The sequence below is a fragment of the Hemitrygon akajei genome, chromosome 11 (assembly GCF_048418815.1).
Source record: "Hemitrygon akajei chromosome 11, sHemAka1.3, whole genome shotgun sequence".
NCBI lineage: Eukaryota > Metazoa > Chordata > Chondrichthyes > Myliobatiformes > Dasyatidae > Hemitrygon > Hemitrygon akajei.
Genome location: NC_133134.1, coordinates 11,492,263 through 11,505,751, shown reverse-complemented (window position 1 = coordinate 11,505,751; position 13,489 = coordinate 11,492,263). Strand labels below are relative to the sequence as shown.

At 45.2% G+C, this 13,489-nt stretch overlaps 1 protein-coding gene across 1 annotated transcript in view; it reads left to right on the top strand.

Moving 5' to 3' along the window:
* Positions 1-13,489, top strand: part of pkd1a (polycystic kidney disease 1a) — a 262,592-nt gene that overhangs the window by 109,817 nt on the left and 139,286 nt on the right. Inside the window, exons 12-15 of the mRNA XM_073060211.1 lie at positions 415-1,158; positions 4,821-4,952; positions 7,014-7,189; positions 10,679-10,815. Of these exons, the coding sequence (XP_072916312.1) occupies positions 415-1,158; positions 4,821-4,952; positions 7,014-7,189; positions 10,679-10,815 (1,189 nt within the window). The remainder of the gene's footprint in view (positions 1-414; positions 1,159-4,820; positions 4,953-7,013; positions 7,190-10,678; positions 10,816-13,489) is intronic.

Sequence of the window (13,489 nt, the reverse complement as noted above, 5' to 3'; positions counted from 1 at the left end):
TCTGGCTCCCCTCTTACCCCTTCTTTTCTCTTCACCTTCCCTCTGCTGCCCTCCTCCTTCCCTTTCTTCCATGATCTTTCTATCCCATCCTGTCAAATTCCTTCTTCTTTAGCCCTTTACCTTTTCCACCAATCATCTCCCAGCTTCTTATTTCATTACCCCTTCCCCCACCCACCCACCTTCTTCCCCTCATTTGATCTCACCTAGCACCAGTCAGCTTGTGCTCCTCTCCCCACTATCCTATTCTGGCTTCTTCCCTCTTCCTCTCCAGAGATGTTGGCACCCAGAAACTTGAAACTGCTCACCCTTTCCAATGATTGTGTCATTGACAAATTTATAGATGGCTTGTGAGCTGTGCCCTGGTAATCAAATCAACCCTATCTACTAATTTTCTACTCTTCCTCTTACTTGAAGGTCCTGCTGGGAAACAAAAGCATTGAGGTTCAAGCCAATGACATCATCGCCATCCAGCACAACAGTGATCCTGGCACGTTCCTTCAGTGTCAGCAGGATGAGTCGTCACCCTGGCAACAGAGTTACTTCAGTATCGTCTACTCCAGTGGGAACGCCGATTTCCGAAGCAACATGACCAACTTCAACTGGACGGACAAAGTGATATGCAACCTGCGCCTCCTCTACAGTCACAGGCAGGAAGCCATTGCTCGCAGCCCCTTGCTGCACAGGGGGCAGGCCTTGCCAGGTAACTACACCTACCAGGCCACAATGGATGGTGGGTTGTCTCACAGCAACCTGTCCTGCACGGTACAGGTCGTTGCCCCGGTTACCGACGTCAGTGTTATCTACCCGGCGAAGCAAAACGGCGTGCATTACGTGCCAAGGATCCACCCCGTCATCGTCGTCCGGGTGAAGTCCGCAGACAGGCCCTCAATGAGCTGGTCTGGGAGCAACCAGACCTTCGTCTGCGAGACCACCTGCCCTGCGGACCTCAACCTCGCCTGCGGAAAGGAGAACGCTGGCACCTGTTACTCGCGGATCCCCCTCACAGTCAAGGACTGCAACCTCACCAGTATCGTCATCACCGCGAAGAACAAAGTTAGCTCCGTGAACAAGACGGTGGCAGTGAGAGCTGAGGACTTGATTGAAGGGCTGACCATTTTGCCTGACCCAACGATCAGAGTGCTGTCCAACACGCTTGTGGTAAGATGAATCCAATAGGTATTCATATTGGAATTGATTTATTACTTACTTGTTTAGCGATACAGCGAGGAGTAAGACCCTCTGACCCTTTGAGCAGCACCTCCGCAGCGACCCCCAACAAATCCAATTAACCCTAATCTAATCACAGGACAATTTACAGTGTCCAGTGAACCTCCACGTAAGGTCTTTGGACTGTGGCAGGAAATCAGAGGATCTGGTGAAAACCCATGCATTCCACGGCGAGGACGTACAGAGACCCCTTACAGACCGACATTGGGATTGAACTCTGAACTCCAGAGCGCCCCGAGCTGTAATAGCATTGCATTAACCACTCTGCTGCTTTGGCACCAGGCACCGACACATAGCAAAAAGCTTGTCTTGCATACTGTTCATACAGATCAAATCACTTCAGCTCCCCTACCAACAAGATCAATTTCCCCTCATTCCCACCATTAAACACTTCCAGAAGTAAAACCTTCCAGAATTCTGAACAAATCAATTGTCAACCCTCCCTCAGCCCCGTAATCCTCTCAGCCCATTTCCTGATGTCAAAGATCAGACTAAATTTAATATTAAAGTACATACAGTACTGGGTAATAGTCTCAAGCACATGGATATAGCCAGGGTGCCTGAGACCTTTGCACAGTACTGTAGTAATTTTATGGGTTGCACTGTACTGCTGCCACAAAGGAAAAGCTAATTTTATGTTATCTGTGAGTGATGATAAATTTGATTCTGATATGGTCTCTATTGTGGACTGAGAGTCGGAAGGGGGCAGGGAGAGGGGAAATCATGATTGGGGAAAGGGGAAGGGAGAGGGGAGGGAGTGGGAAGCACAAGAGAGACGTCCTGTAATGATCAATAAAACAATTGTTCGGAATCAAATTACCTTTCCTGGTGTCTCGGGGCTGGGTGTGTCTGCACCCACACCACCCCACCAATGGCACTCCTCCTCTGCCACCTGTCCCACCCCCCTCCCACAGCACTCCACCCTCACCTTTCCCAAAATCCTTTGCTCCCAGACAATTTACAAACGTGCACTCCACTCCACATTGACAAATGCAATACTGTGCAGAAGTCTTAGGCACCCTAGCGATGGATATGTGCCTAAGACATTTGCACAGTACTGTGTATTTCACTATATACAAGCCCAAGATTCATTTCCTTGTGGGCATTCACAGTGACCACAAAAATCACAATAGAGTCAATCAAAACCACTAGTAACAAAGATGGACAAAAATCAATGGGCTAAAGGCAACAAGCTGTGCAAATAGAGAAAAAAATAAAACAGAAGGACAAAATAAGCAAGCAATAAATATCGAGGGCATGAATTGTAGAGTCTTTAAACAGTGAGTCCATAGGTTGTAGTCAATGATCAGTTCAGTGTTGGCGTGAGTGAAGTTATCTCCTCTGGTTCAGGATCCTGATGGTTGATGTGTAATAACTGTTCCAGAACTTGTTGGTGTGGGTCCTAAGGGTCCTGTACCTTCTTCCTGATGGCAGCAGTGAGAAGAGACCATGACCTGGATGGGCGGGGGTTCCTTGGTGATGGATGCTGGTTTCCTGTGACAGCACTCCTTGTAAATGTGCTCAATGGTGGGGCTGGCTTAATTGTAGAGTTTTGTGGGAATTGATTACCCATTCTCAGAAATGTGTTTCAAACTAGATTCCTTCCTTATTTCTCAATGGTAATCGAAACATAGAACACTTACAGCACAGTACAGGCCCCTTGGCCCACAATGCTGTGCTGAACATGTACTTACTTTAGAAACTACCCTGGGTTACTTAAAGCTCTCTATTTTTCTAAGCTCTATGTACCTCTCCAAGAGTCTCTTAACAGACCCTATCGTATCTGCCTCCGCTACCATCACCGGCAGCCCATTCCACGCACTCACCACTCTCTGCATTAAAAAAAACTTACCCCTGATATCTCCTCTGTACTTACTTCCAAGCACCTTAAAACATTGCCCTCTTGTGTTAGCCATTTCAGCCCTGGGAAAAAGCCTCTGAATATCCACACAATCAGTGTCTCTCATGAATTTATACACCTCTATCAGGTCACCTCTCATCCTCTGTCACTCCAAGGAAAAAAGGCCGAGTTCACTCAACCTATTCTCATAATACATGCTCCCCAATCCAGGCAATATCCTTGTAAATCTCCTCTGCACCCTTTCTATAGTTTCTGCATCCTTCCTGAACTGAGTACAGTATTCCAAGTGGGGTCTGACCAGGGTCCTATATAACTGTAACATTACTTCTCAGCTCTTAAACTCAATCCCACAGTTGATGAAGGCCAGTGCACTGTATGCCTTCTTAACCACAGAGTCAACCTGAGCAGCTGCTTTGAGTGTCCTATGGACTCAAATCCCAAGACCCCTCTGATCCTCCACACTGCCAAGAGTCTTACCATTAATACTATATTCTGCCATCATATTTGACCTACCAAAATGAACCACCTCACACTTATCCAGGTTGAACTCCATCTGCCACTTCTCAGCCCAGTTTTTCATTCTATCAATGTCCTCTGACAGCCCTCCACACTATCCAAAACACCTCCAACCTTTGTGTCATCAGCAAATTTACAAACCCATCCCTCCACTTCCTCATCCAGGTCATTTATAAAAATCATGAAGAGTAAAAGTCCCAGAACAAATCCCTGAGGCACACCACTTGTCACCGGCCTCCATGCAGAATATGACCCGTCTACAACCACTCTTTGCCTTCTGTGCGCAAGCCAATTCTGGATCCACAAAGCAAGGTCCCCTTGGCTCCCATGCCTCCTTACTTTCTCAGTCAGCCTTGCATGGGGTACCTTGTCAAATGCCTTGCTGAAATCTATATACACTACATCTACTGCTCTACCTTCATCAATGTGTTTAGTCACATCCTCAAAAAATTCAATCAGGCTCGTAAGGCACGACCTGCTTTTGACAAAGCCATGCTGACTATTGCTAATCATATTATACCAAATGTTTATAAATCTTGCCTCTCAGGATCTTTTCCATCAAATTACCAACCACTGAAGTAAGACTCGCTGGTCTATAATTTCCTGGGCTATCTCTACTCCCTTTCTTGAATAAGGGAACAACATCTGCAACCCTCCAATCCTCGGGAAGCTCTCCCATCCCCATTGATGATGCATAGATCATTGCCAGAGGCTCAGCAATCTCCTCTCTCGCCTCCCACAGTAGCCTGGGGTACATCTCCTCCAGTCCCAGAGACTTACCCAACTTGATGCTTTCCAAAAACTCCAGCACATCCTGTTTCTTAATGTCTATATGCTCAAGCTTTTCAGTCAGCTGTAAGTCATCCCCACAATCACCAAGATCCTTTTCCGTAGTGAATACTGAAGCAAAGTGTTCATTAAGTACTTCTGCTATCTCCTCCGGTTCCATACACACTTTTCCATTGTCACACTTGATTGGTCTATTCTCTAACGTCTTATCATCTTGCTCTTCACAAACTTGTGGAATGCCTTGGGTTTTCCTTAATCCTGCTCACCAAGACCTTCTCATGGCCCCTTCTGGCTCTCCTAATTTCACTCTTAAGCTCCTTCCTGCTAGCCTTATAATCTTCTAGATCTCTATCATTACCTAGTTTTATGAACCTTTCGTGGAGCCCATTTGATTCTGTAAACATTTTGATTCTGTTTCTATCTGCAGACCTACACAGCAAGAGTAGGTGCTGGAACAAACGTCATGTTCAAGTGGACAGTTGATGACAAGGCTTCCTTCATACATTACAACCAAGTCTATAAAGTCATCTATCGAACAGAGGCTGTCTACAAGCTCTCGGTGAGAATGTTTAGCAGCTGGTTGTTCTGTTTGGCGGACGAACATCGTTGCCCTCATTTGGTCACCAGATTTTAATCTTGCAGTCAGAGTATAGAATTATAGATGATAGTGAGCAGAAACAGGCCCTTCAGCCCATCGAGTGCTGTATTGACCTTTACACTGATGTTATTCTCCCCACATTCTTGTCATCTGCACCCCTTACTCTTTCTTCCGCCACCCAGAGATTCTACCATTCGCTTACACGATAGGGGCAGCATACACTCTAGAGCCGCTTTCTTGTACCTAATAAAGAGGGCACTGAGTGTGTGTTCATGGTCTTCTGCTGCTGTAGACCATCCACTTCGATGTTCAATATGTTGTGGATTCAGAGATGCTCTTCTGCACATCACTGTGGTAACATCTGGCTATATGAGTTACTGTCGGCTTCCTGTCAGCTTGAACCAGTCGGATCATTTTCCTTTGATCTCTCTCATTAACAAGGTGTTTTTGCCCACGGAACTGCAGCTCACTAGATGTTTTGTTTTGGTTTTTTTTGCACTATTCTCTGTAAACACTAGAGACTGTCGTGCATGAAAATCCCAGGAGATCAGCAGGTTTTTGAGATACTCAAACCACCTCATCTGCCGTCAACAAACATTCCACGGTCAAAGTCACTTAGATCACATTTCATCCCCATTCTGATATTTGGTCTGAACATCAACTGAATCTCTTGACCATGTCTGCATGCTTTTATGCATTGAGTATCTGCCACATGATTGGCTGATTAGATATTTGTATTAACAAGCAAATATACAGTGGCTAATTAACCCACCACTCTGTACATTCTTGGAAGGAGGAAGGAACCTAGAGCACCCAGGAAAACCCAAGTGGTTTCAGGGAGACTGTCCAATCTCCACACAGTCATCACCAGAGGTCAGAATCGAACCAGGGTGGCTGAAGCTAAGAGATTTCCACAAAGAATTAATAGCTTCCCCCTCTGTCATAAAAAAATTAATGTAGATAAAACCATAAGACCGTAGGTTATAGCAACAGAATTAGGCCATGTAGCCCATCGAGTCTGCTCTACTCAATCATGGTTGGTTTATTTTCTCTCTCAAACCCCATTCTCCTGCTTCTCCCCATAACTTTTGACACCCTTACTACTCAAGTCCTATCACACCCCCACAGATTTGCCACCGGCTGGTTAAGGAGATTCTTCCATATCTCTGATCTAAAGGGATGTCCTTGTATACTGATGCCGTACCCTCTGGTCCTAAACTCGCTCACTCGGCCTTCACCCCTGTCAGCAGCAATGAATTCCACAGAATCACCACTCTTTGGCTAAATAAGTCCTGCCATGGAGTCACCAGTCATCTGGCCCAAAGTGCTGATAAATATCAGTACACCATGAATCTGCCACCAAATTTCTACCTTCCATCCAAAAGACTTTGATCTTGTATTGGAGTACGATGCCCATAACCACTCCCAGACCTTCACAACATAGCCCAAAATGTAATCGCAAGTTGATATAAGACATAGGAGCAAAATAAGGCCATTCAGTCCATTCTCCATAATTCCATCATGGCTGATTTATTATCCCTATCAATCCCATTCTCCTGCCCACTCCCTTTAACCTTTGACCCCCTGACTAAGGAAGAACCTATCAACTTCCACATTAAATACAGTATACCCAATGACTTGGCCTCCACGGCTGTCTGTAGCAATAAATTTCACAGATCCACCACCTTCTGGTTAAAGAGATTTCTCCTCATCTCTGTTCAAAAGGGATGTCCTTGTATTATGAGGCTGGTTGTCATACGTTGATTGCAAAGGTTTGCAAGTTGAGAAGTTTGCATTTATAAAGTGCCTTTCACAACATCAGGGCATTGTAAAGCCACGGAACATCTTTTGAAGTATAGTCTTAGTTGAAAGGACAATAAGGAGCTTGGAAAAGTTCCCTAAGCAGTACAATGACCACACCATCTTTATGGGAAACATTGTGAGTTAAACATTGACCAGGGCAACCCGGAAATGGAGACCCCTTCCTTCCAGTAAACTAAATCTTGTGTTTCAATGTTGCAGCTAATTGCGTCCAATCATGTGAGCAGCCAAAGTATTATTTGCAACGTTACTGTGGACAGGAGGAATCCACTGACAGAGTTAAATGTTTCTGGTGTCCCAACCATTCTCATGCAAGGCATCCCATACACGTTTGTCGCCATAGTGAAGGTGGATGCTGCCATAAATGCTACATTCAGGTAATTAGCAAAAAAAGCCTATCTCTTTCTCTGTAGCTCTCAATTCCTAGCTCACTATGCTTCCTCTGAAGAAATTCCTTGTCCATTTGCTCAGTCTGGTGAATTTCAGTCTACAGTGCATGCGCTTTGCTCTGGGAATAGGCAGTGTGCTTCCTACTGTTCTGGTGAACATCACTGCAAATCCAGTGGGCTGACTGGGTGGCTGAGTTTCCATCTATAGTTCTACCCCATGATGCTGGAAGATATAACAGTAGAATTAGGCTATTCAGCCCATCAATTCTGTTCTATCATTCAATCATGGCTGATATTTTTCAACCCCATCCTCTCCCCTCCCTTCTTATTCTGGCTTCTGCTCCCTTCCTGTCAGGTCCTTGCCTGAAATGTTGATGGTTCATTCCCGTCCATAGATGCTGTCTGACCTGCTGAGTTCCTCCAGCATCTGGTGTCTGCTGCCCTGGACTTCTGCCATGTGCAGGATCTATTGTGTTAATAGTGTCCTGTACTAGACGCATGGGTGTAAATCCCACCATAACAGTTGGGTTACTTAAATTCAGTGAATTACATAAAGTAGGGATTAAGCCAGCAGGAATGAAGAGTATGAAGTTACTGTTGTAAAGCCCATCCATTTCACTAGCTCCTTTTAAGGAAGAAAGTCTGCTGCCTTATCGGAGACTGCAGATCCGCGGCCATCAGTCTTAAGCACATCACCCAGTAGTAAGAAACCGCCGTCGTGACAGGAACTGCAGTGATTCCAGTCGCCAGGTTGCCAGCACCTTATCACATGCAGTTGAGCAGCAACCGGCAGCCCTTTAGTCAACATTCGGACTCAAGCAGAGAATATAAAGCAGCTCAAGGTGTGTGAGATCTACTACAGAGGGCATTTGGCCTAATGCACACACTGTGGCCACTTTATTAGGTACCTTCTGTACTGAGTGTACGGTCGTGGTCTCCTTGACCATGCCTGCATGTTTCCATGCACTGAGTTGCTGCATCATGATTGGCTGATTTGGTATTTGCATTAATGAGCAGTTGTACAGGTGTACTTAAAAAAGTGGCCACTGAGTGTATGTTTGTAGTCTTCTGCTGCTGTAAGCCCATCTACTTCAAGGTTCGGCGTGTTGTTCGTTCGGAGATGCTCATCAGCACACCACTGCTGTAATGCGTGGTTACTGTTGCATTCCTGTCAGCTTGGCCATTCTCCTCTGACCTCTCTCATTAACAAGGCGCTTTTCCCCACAGAACTGCCACTCACTGGATTTACCTTTGATTTTCATGGCATTCTTTTTAAATAGTCCAGGGAGATAAGCAGTTTCCAGGGAGATCAAACCAGCTTGTCTGGCACCGACAGTCATCCCATGGTCCAGGTCACTAAGATCAAAGTTCTTCCCCATTCTGATGTCTGGTCTGAACAACAGCTGAACATTTTGACTATGTCTGCATGATTTTGTTTATGCATTGAATTGCTATCACATGATAGGCTAATTAGATATCTGAATTAATGAGCAAGTGTACCTAATGAAGTGGCCACTGAGTATATTTGTGCCTGGTTTAAAAGTGCAGGCTGGCCTAACCCCACTTTCCTTCATAAGATCTGTAACCTGCAGGTTAGCGATCAACATATCTAAGTACTTAGACCGTTAGACTATAAACATAGGCATAGAATTAGGCCATTTGGTGATTGATTTGTTATCCCTCTCAAGCCAATTATTCCTCTTCTGCTTCCTCCCCATAACCTCTGACACTCTTATTAATCCAGAACCCATCAACCTTAAGTATACTCAATGATTTGGCCTCCACAGCCACCTGTGCTAACGAATTCCTCTGGCTAAAGAAATTCCTCCTCCTCTGTTCTAAAGCTACGCCCTCTGATTCTGGACTCCCCGCAATAGGAAATGTCCTCTCTACTTCCACTTTATCTAGGCTTTCCAATATTCGATAGGTTTCAGTGAGATCCCCCTCATTCTTCTAATCTCCAGCGAGTATCAAACGCTCCTCATATGAGGCCATAAGACCATAAGAAGACCTTAATGCAGAATGAGGCCATTTGGCCCATCGGGTCTGCTCTGCCATTCATCATGGCTGATCCATTTTTCATCCTCAGCCTCACTCCCCAGCTTTCTCCTTGTAACCTTTGATGCCATGTCCAATCAAGAGCCTATCAAACTCTGCCTTAAATACATCCAATGACCTGGCCTTCACAGCTGCCAGTGGTAACAAATTCCACAAATTCACCACCCTCTGGGCAAACCATGATGACTACGACCTATTTTATCACGTGCCTCCAAGTACCCTGAGACCTCATCCTTAATAATCAACTCCAACATCTTCTCAACCACTGAAATCAGGCTGACTGGCCTATAATTTTTGTTTTACTGCCTCCCTCCCTCCTTAAAGAGTGGAGTGTCATTTACAGTTTTCCAGTTCTCAGAATCATTCCAGAATCTAGTGATTCTTGAAAGTTCTTTACTAATGCCTCCATGGTCTCTTCAGTTACTCCTTTCAGAACCCTGGGGTACAGTACATCTGGTACAGTTGACTTATCTACCTTAAGACCCTTCAGTTTTCCAACCACTTTCTAGCTAGCAATAGCAACTACATTCACTTCTGTTCCCTGACACTCTAGAATTTCTGGCATACTACTAGTGTATTCCATAGTGAAGACTGATGCAAAATACTTAGTAAGTTCATCTGCCATCTCTTTGTCCCCTTTTTCTACCTCTCTGGCATAATTTTCCAGCAGTCCAATACCCACTCTTGCCAATCTTTTAACCTTTATATATCTGGAAAAATATTGCTGGAATATTGCGATCACTGAGTTGAATAAGATGTTCTCTTAAGGACTAGTCTATTGGTGGGACCTTGGCTGTAGAGACTGGTCTGGGATCCATCTGTTCTGGTGCAGTGTGGGCAAAAGTCAGTGGTGGTTGTGTTTATGTTTGGGACTTTTAGTTGTTCAGTCTCTGCCACAGTGGAGGTCATTATCGTATAGCACAGCTCCCTCCTGAACAGATTTCCTCCAAGTGTATCTATTGAGTGAAATATCTTCCCAGTTTTCAGTTGCAATGTTGAATTTCTTCAAGCTGATGTTGATGTTTTCTTTGATGTGTTTCCTTTGCTCAGCACGGGTCACTGACCTTCCTTCACATGGGAGTAAAAGATGTATTTGGGGAGTCGTGAGAGGCATCTGGGTGAAATTTTGGAATACAGCAAGAGTTTCTGTTTGTATGGCCTTTCAGCAAGTGCTTTCCAGATCCCTGTGTCTGGATGGAAATAATATCTCCCTCCTGCCTTTAATCCCTCGATCTATTCAATTTATCCCCCTCTGTCATAATTTTATACGTGTCAGTTAAAACTTCATGAAGCCACTTCTGTTCCAAAGCAAACAATCCCAGTTTATTCTCGTAAATATAAAATTCTAGTTTTGGCAAATCGTTCCAGTGGACTCAGGAAGTGGAGAAGTTTGTGCTGAGTGTTTCTGTTGCTTTGCAGGTGGTGTTTCGGTGATGGGACTGGTGATGTGGTTTATCAGTTCAGCTCTCCCTATAACCTTAGCTTTTCCGTGCCTCACCTGACGGTCAAGCAAGCTGTACTGCAACATAATGTTACTCATGTCTATCATTGCCCAGGTATGGTGCACACTCATATGTGGGTTGTGGGTCTTGTGAAGATATTTTGCACTAAGGGTGGGAGAAGCACATTCATTTGCCACTTTATTAGGTACCTGGTGGGACCCAGAGTGGACTTCAGTTGCTGTAGCCATCCATTACAAGGTTCGACGTGTTGTGCATTCTGAGATATTGTTCTGCACACCACTGTTGTAACACGTGCTTTATCTGGGTTACTGTCACCTTCCTGTCAGCTTGAACCGGCCAGCAAATTCTCCTGTGACCTACTCGCTAACTGGGCATTTTGCCCACAGAACTGCCGCTCACTGAATGTCTTTTGTTTATTGCACCATTCCCTGTAAACTCTCGAGAATGTTGTGCTTGAAAATGGCAGATCAGAAGATACTCAAATCACCCCATCTGGCACCACAAATTATCCACTTAGTCCACTTAGAGAAGTTGACTTCTCTAACTTCTGTTAATGCCCCTCCTCCCCTCCCATCCCTGACATATTTAGTTGTTTGCCTGTTCTCCATCTCCCTCTGGTGCTCCCCCCCCCCTCCTTTCTTTCTCCTGAGGCCTCCCGTCCCATGATCCTTTCCTTCTCCAGCTCTGTATCACTTTCGCCAATCACCTTTCCAGCTCTTAGCTTCATCCCATCCCCTCCGGTCTTCTCCTATCATTTCGCATTTCCCCCTCCCCCCACTACTTTCAAATCTCTTACTATCTTTCCTTTCGGTTAGTCCTGACGAAGGGTCTCGGCCCGAAACGTCGACAGTGCTTCTCCCTATAGATGCTGCCTAGCCTGCTGTGTTCTACCAACATTTTGTGTGTGTTGTTTGAATTTCCAGCATCTGCAGATTTCCTCGTGTAGGCCATATTGAGGTAGATTGTGAGTTCAAGAGTCTAAGTTATCAAAATAGGTACCATTTAGTAGTCTTATAACCATGGGATAGAAGCTATTCTTGAACCTGGTAGTATCTGTGTCCAGGCTTTTTTATCTTCTGCACGGTGGAGGCAGATACACTAGTGAAATTTAAGAGACCACTAGACAGGTATATGGAGGAAATTAAGGTGGAGGGTTATATGGGAGGCAGGGTTTAAGGGTTGGCACAACATTGTGGGTCGAAGGGCCTGTACTGTGCTGTATTGTTCTATGTTTCTATGCTGGGAGGGGGACAAGAGGAAAGAATGTCTGTGGGCAGGTGGGGTCCTTGGTTATATTAGCTGCTTTACTGACACAGCAAGAAGTGTCGACAGGTTCTACAGAGGAGAGGATGGTTGGTGATGTGCTGAGCTGTCTCTTGTGGTCTTGGGTGGAGCAGTTGCCATGTGAAATGGTGATGCATCCAGATAGGATGGGTCCATTGATGAAAATTGGTCAATGAGGAGACACCAAGTTTCTTTAGACTTCTAAAGAAGTAAGAGTTGCTGATTATCTTTCTGAGCGTGGGGTTCACGTGGCTGAACCAGGATAGGCATAAGAGACTGTGTAATTTTGATCTGGGCTCAGAATGAGAGGTGATCTGAAAGTGGGGGGCAAGGGGATGGATTAACAAGAGAAGCTGTTTCTACTGCTTGGGGAGACTAGAACTGAGAGTGCCATGTCAAGGTAAGAGGAATTACACCACAAGATTGAGAAGTGGGCATATTTCTTCACCCAGGTGGTTACAAATCTTGGAAAACTCCTTTACAGAGTCTAGATCAAAATTACAGTTTTCCCTCGTAGGTTGACCCCCTCAACCCACAACACGATGGAATGAACACACCCCGCTAACTCCCAGGCAGGTAGATCTTTAAACATGATGATCAAATCATCATGTACAGTCATGGAGTATACAGTACTGTCAAAATTCTCAAGGACATATATATAGCCAGGGTACTGAAGACTTTTGCAGAGTACTGTAGGAATTTTATGTATTGCACTGTATTGCTGCAAATAAGAAACAAATTTCATGACATATGTGAATGATGATAAACCTGATTCTGATATGGTCTCTGTCATGGACTGAGAGTGGGAAGGGGGCAGGGAGAGGGGAATCATGGTTGGTGAAAGGGGAAGGGAGAGGGGAGGGAGTGGGAAGCACCAGAGAGACATTCTGTAATGATCAATAAAGCAGTTGTTTGGAATCAAATGACCTTGCCTGGTGTCTCAGGGCTGGGTGTGTCTGCACCCATGCCACCCACCCTACCCCGGCAGTCCTTCTCTGCCACCTGTCCCACACCCCTCCCACAGCACTCTACCTTCACCTTTCCCAGCATTCTTCGCTCCCGTCAGCTTTTCAAACTTGCACTCCGGTCCACATTGACAGATACACTACTGTGCAAAAGTCTTAAGCACCCTGGCCGTGGATATGTGCTGAAGACTTTTGCACAGTACTGTATTTGGTTACTAAGTTGGAGGAAGTGGGAACTGGGTGGGAATGGAACCTGAGGCACAGGTTCAGACGAGATTTATTGAACAGCGAAGTGGATGTGAGGAGCCAGATGTGAGGAGACAGATGTCCTCTTGTCAACTGAAAGGTCCCATATTTCAAAGTAGAGCAGGGGACTTCTCAAAGGTGTCCTGTCCCAGTACATACCTCTCTGTTAATAGATAATTTGGTCACCTCTGCTTCTAGGATCATACTGTGTGTAAATTGGCTGCCAGGTTTCCTACAATAAAACAATTGGTGGATTTCAAAAGGTGGTCCTT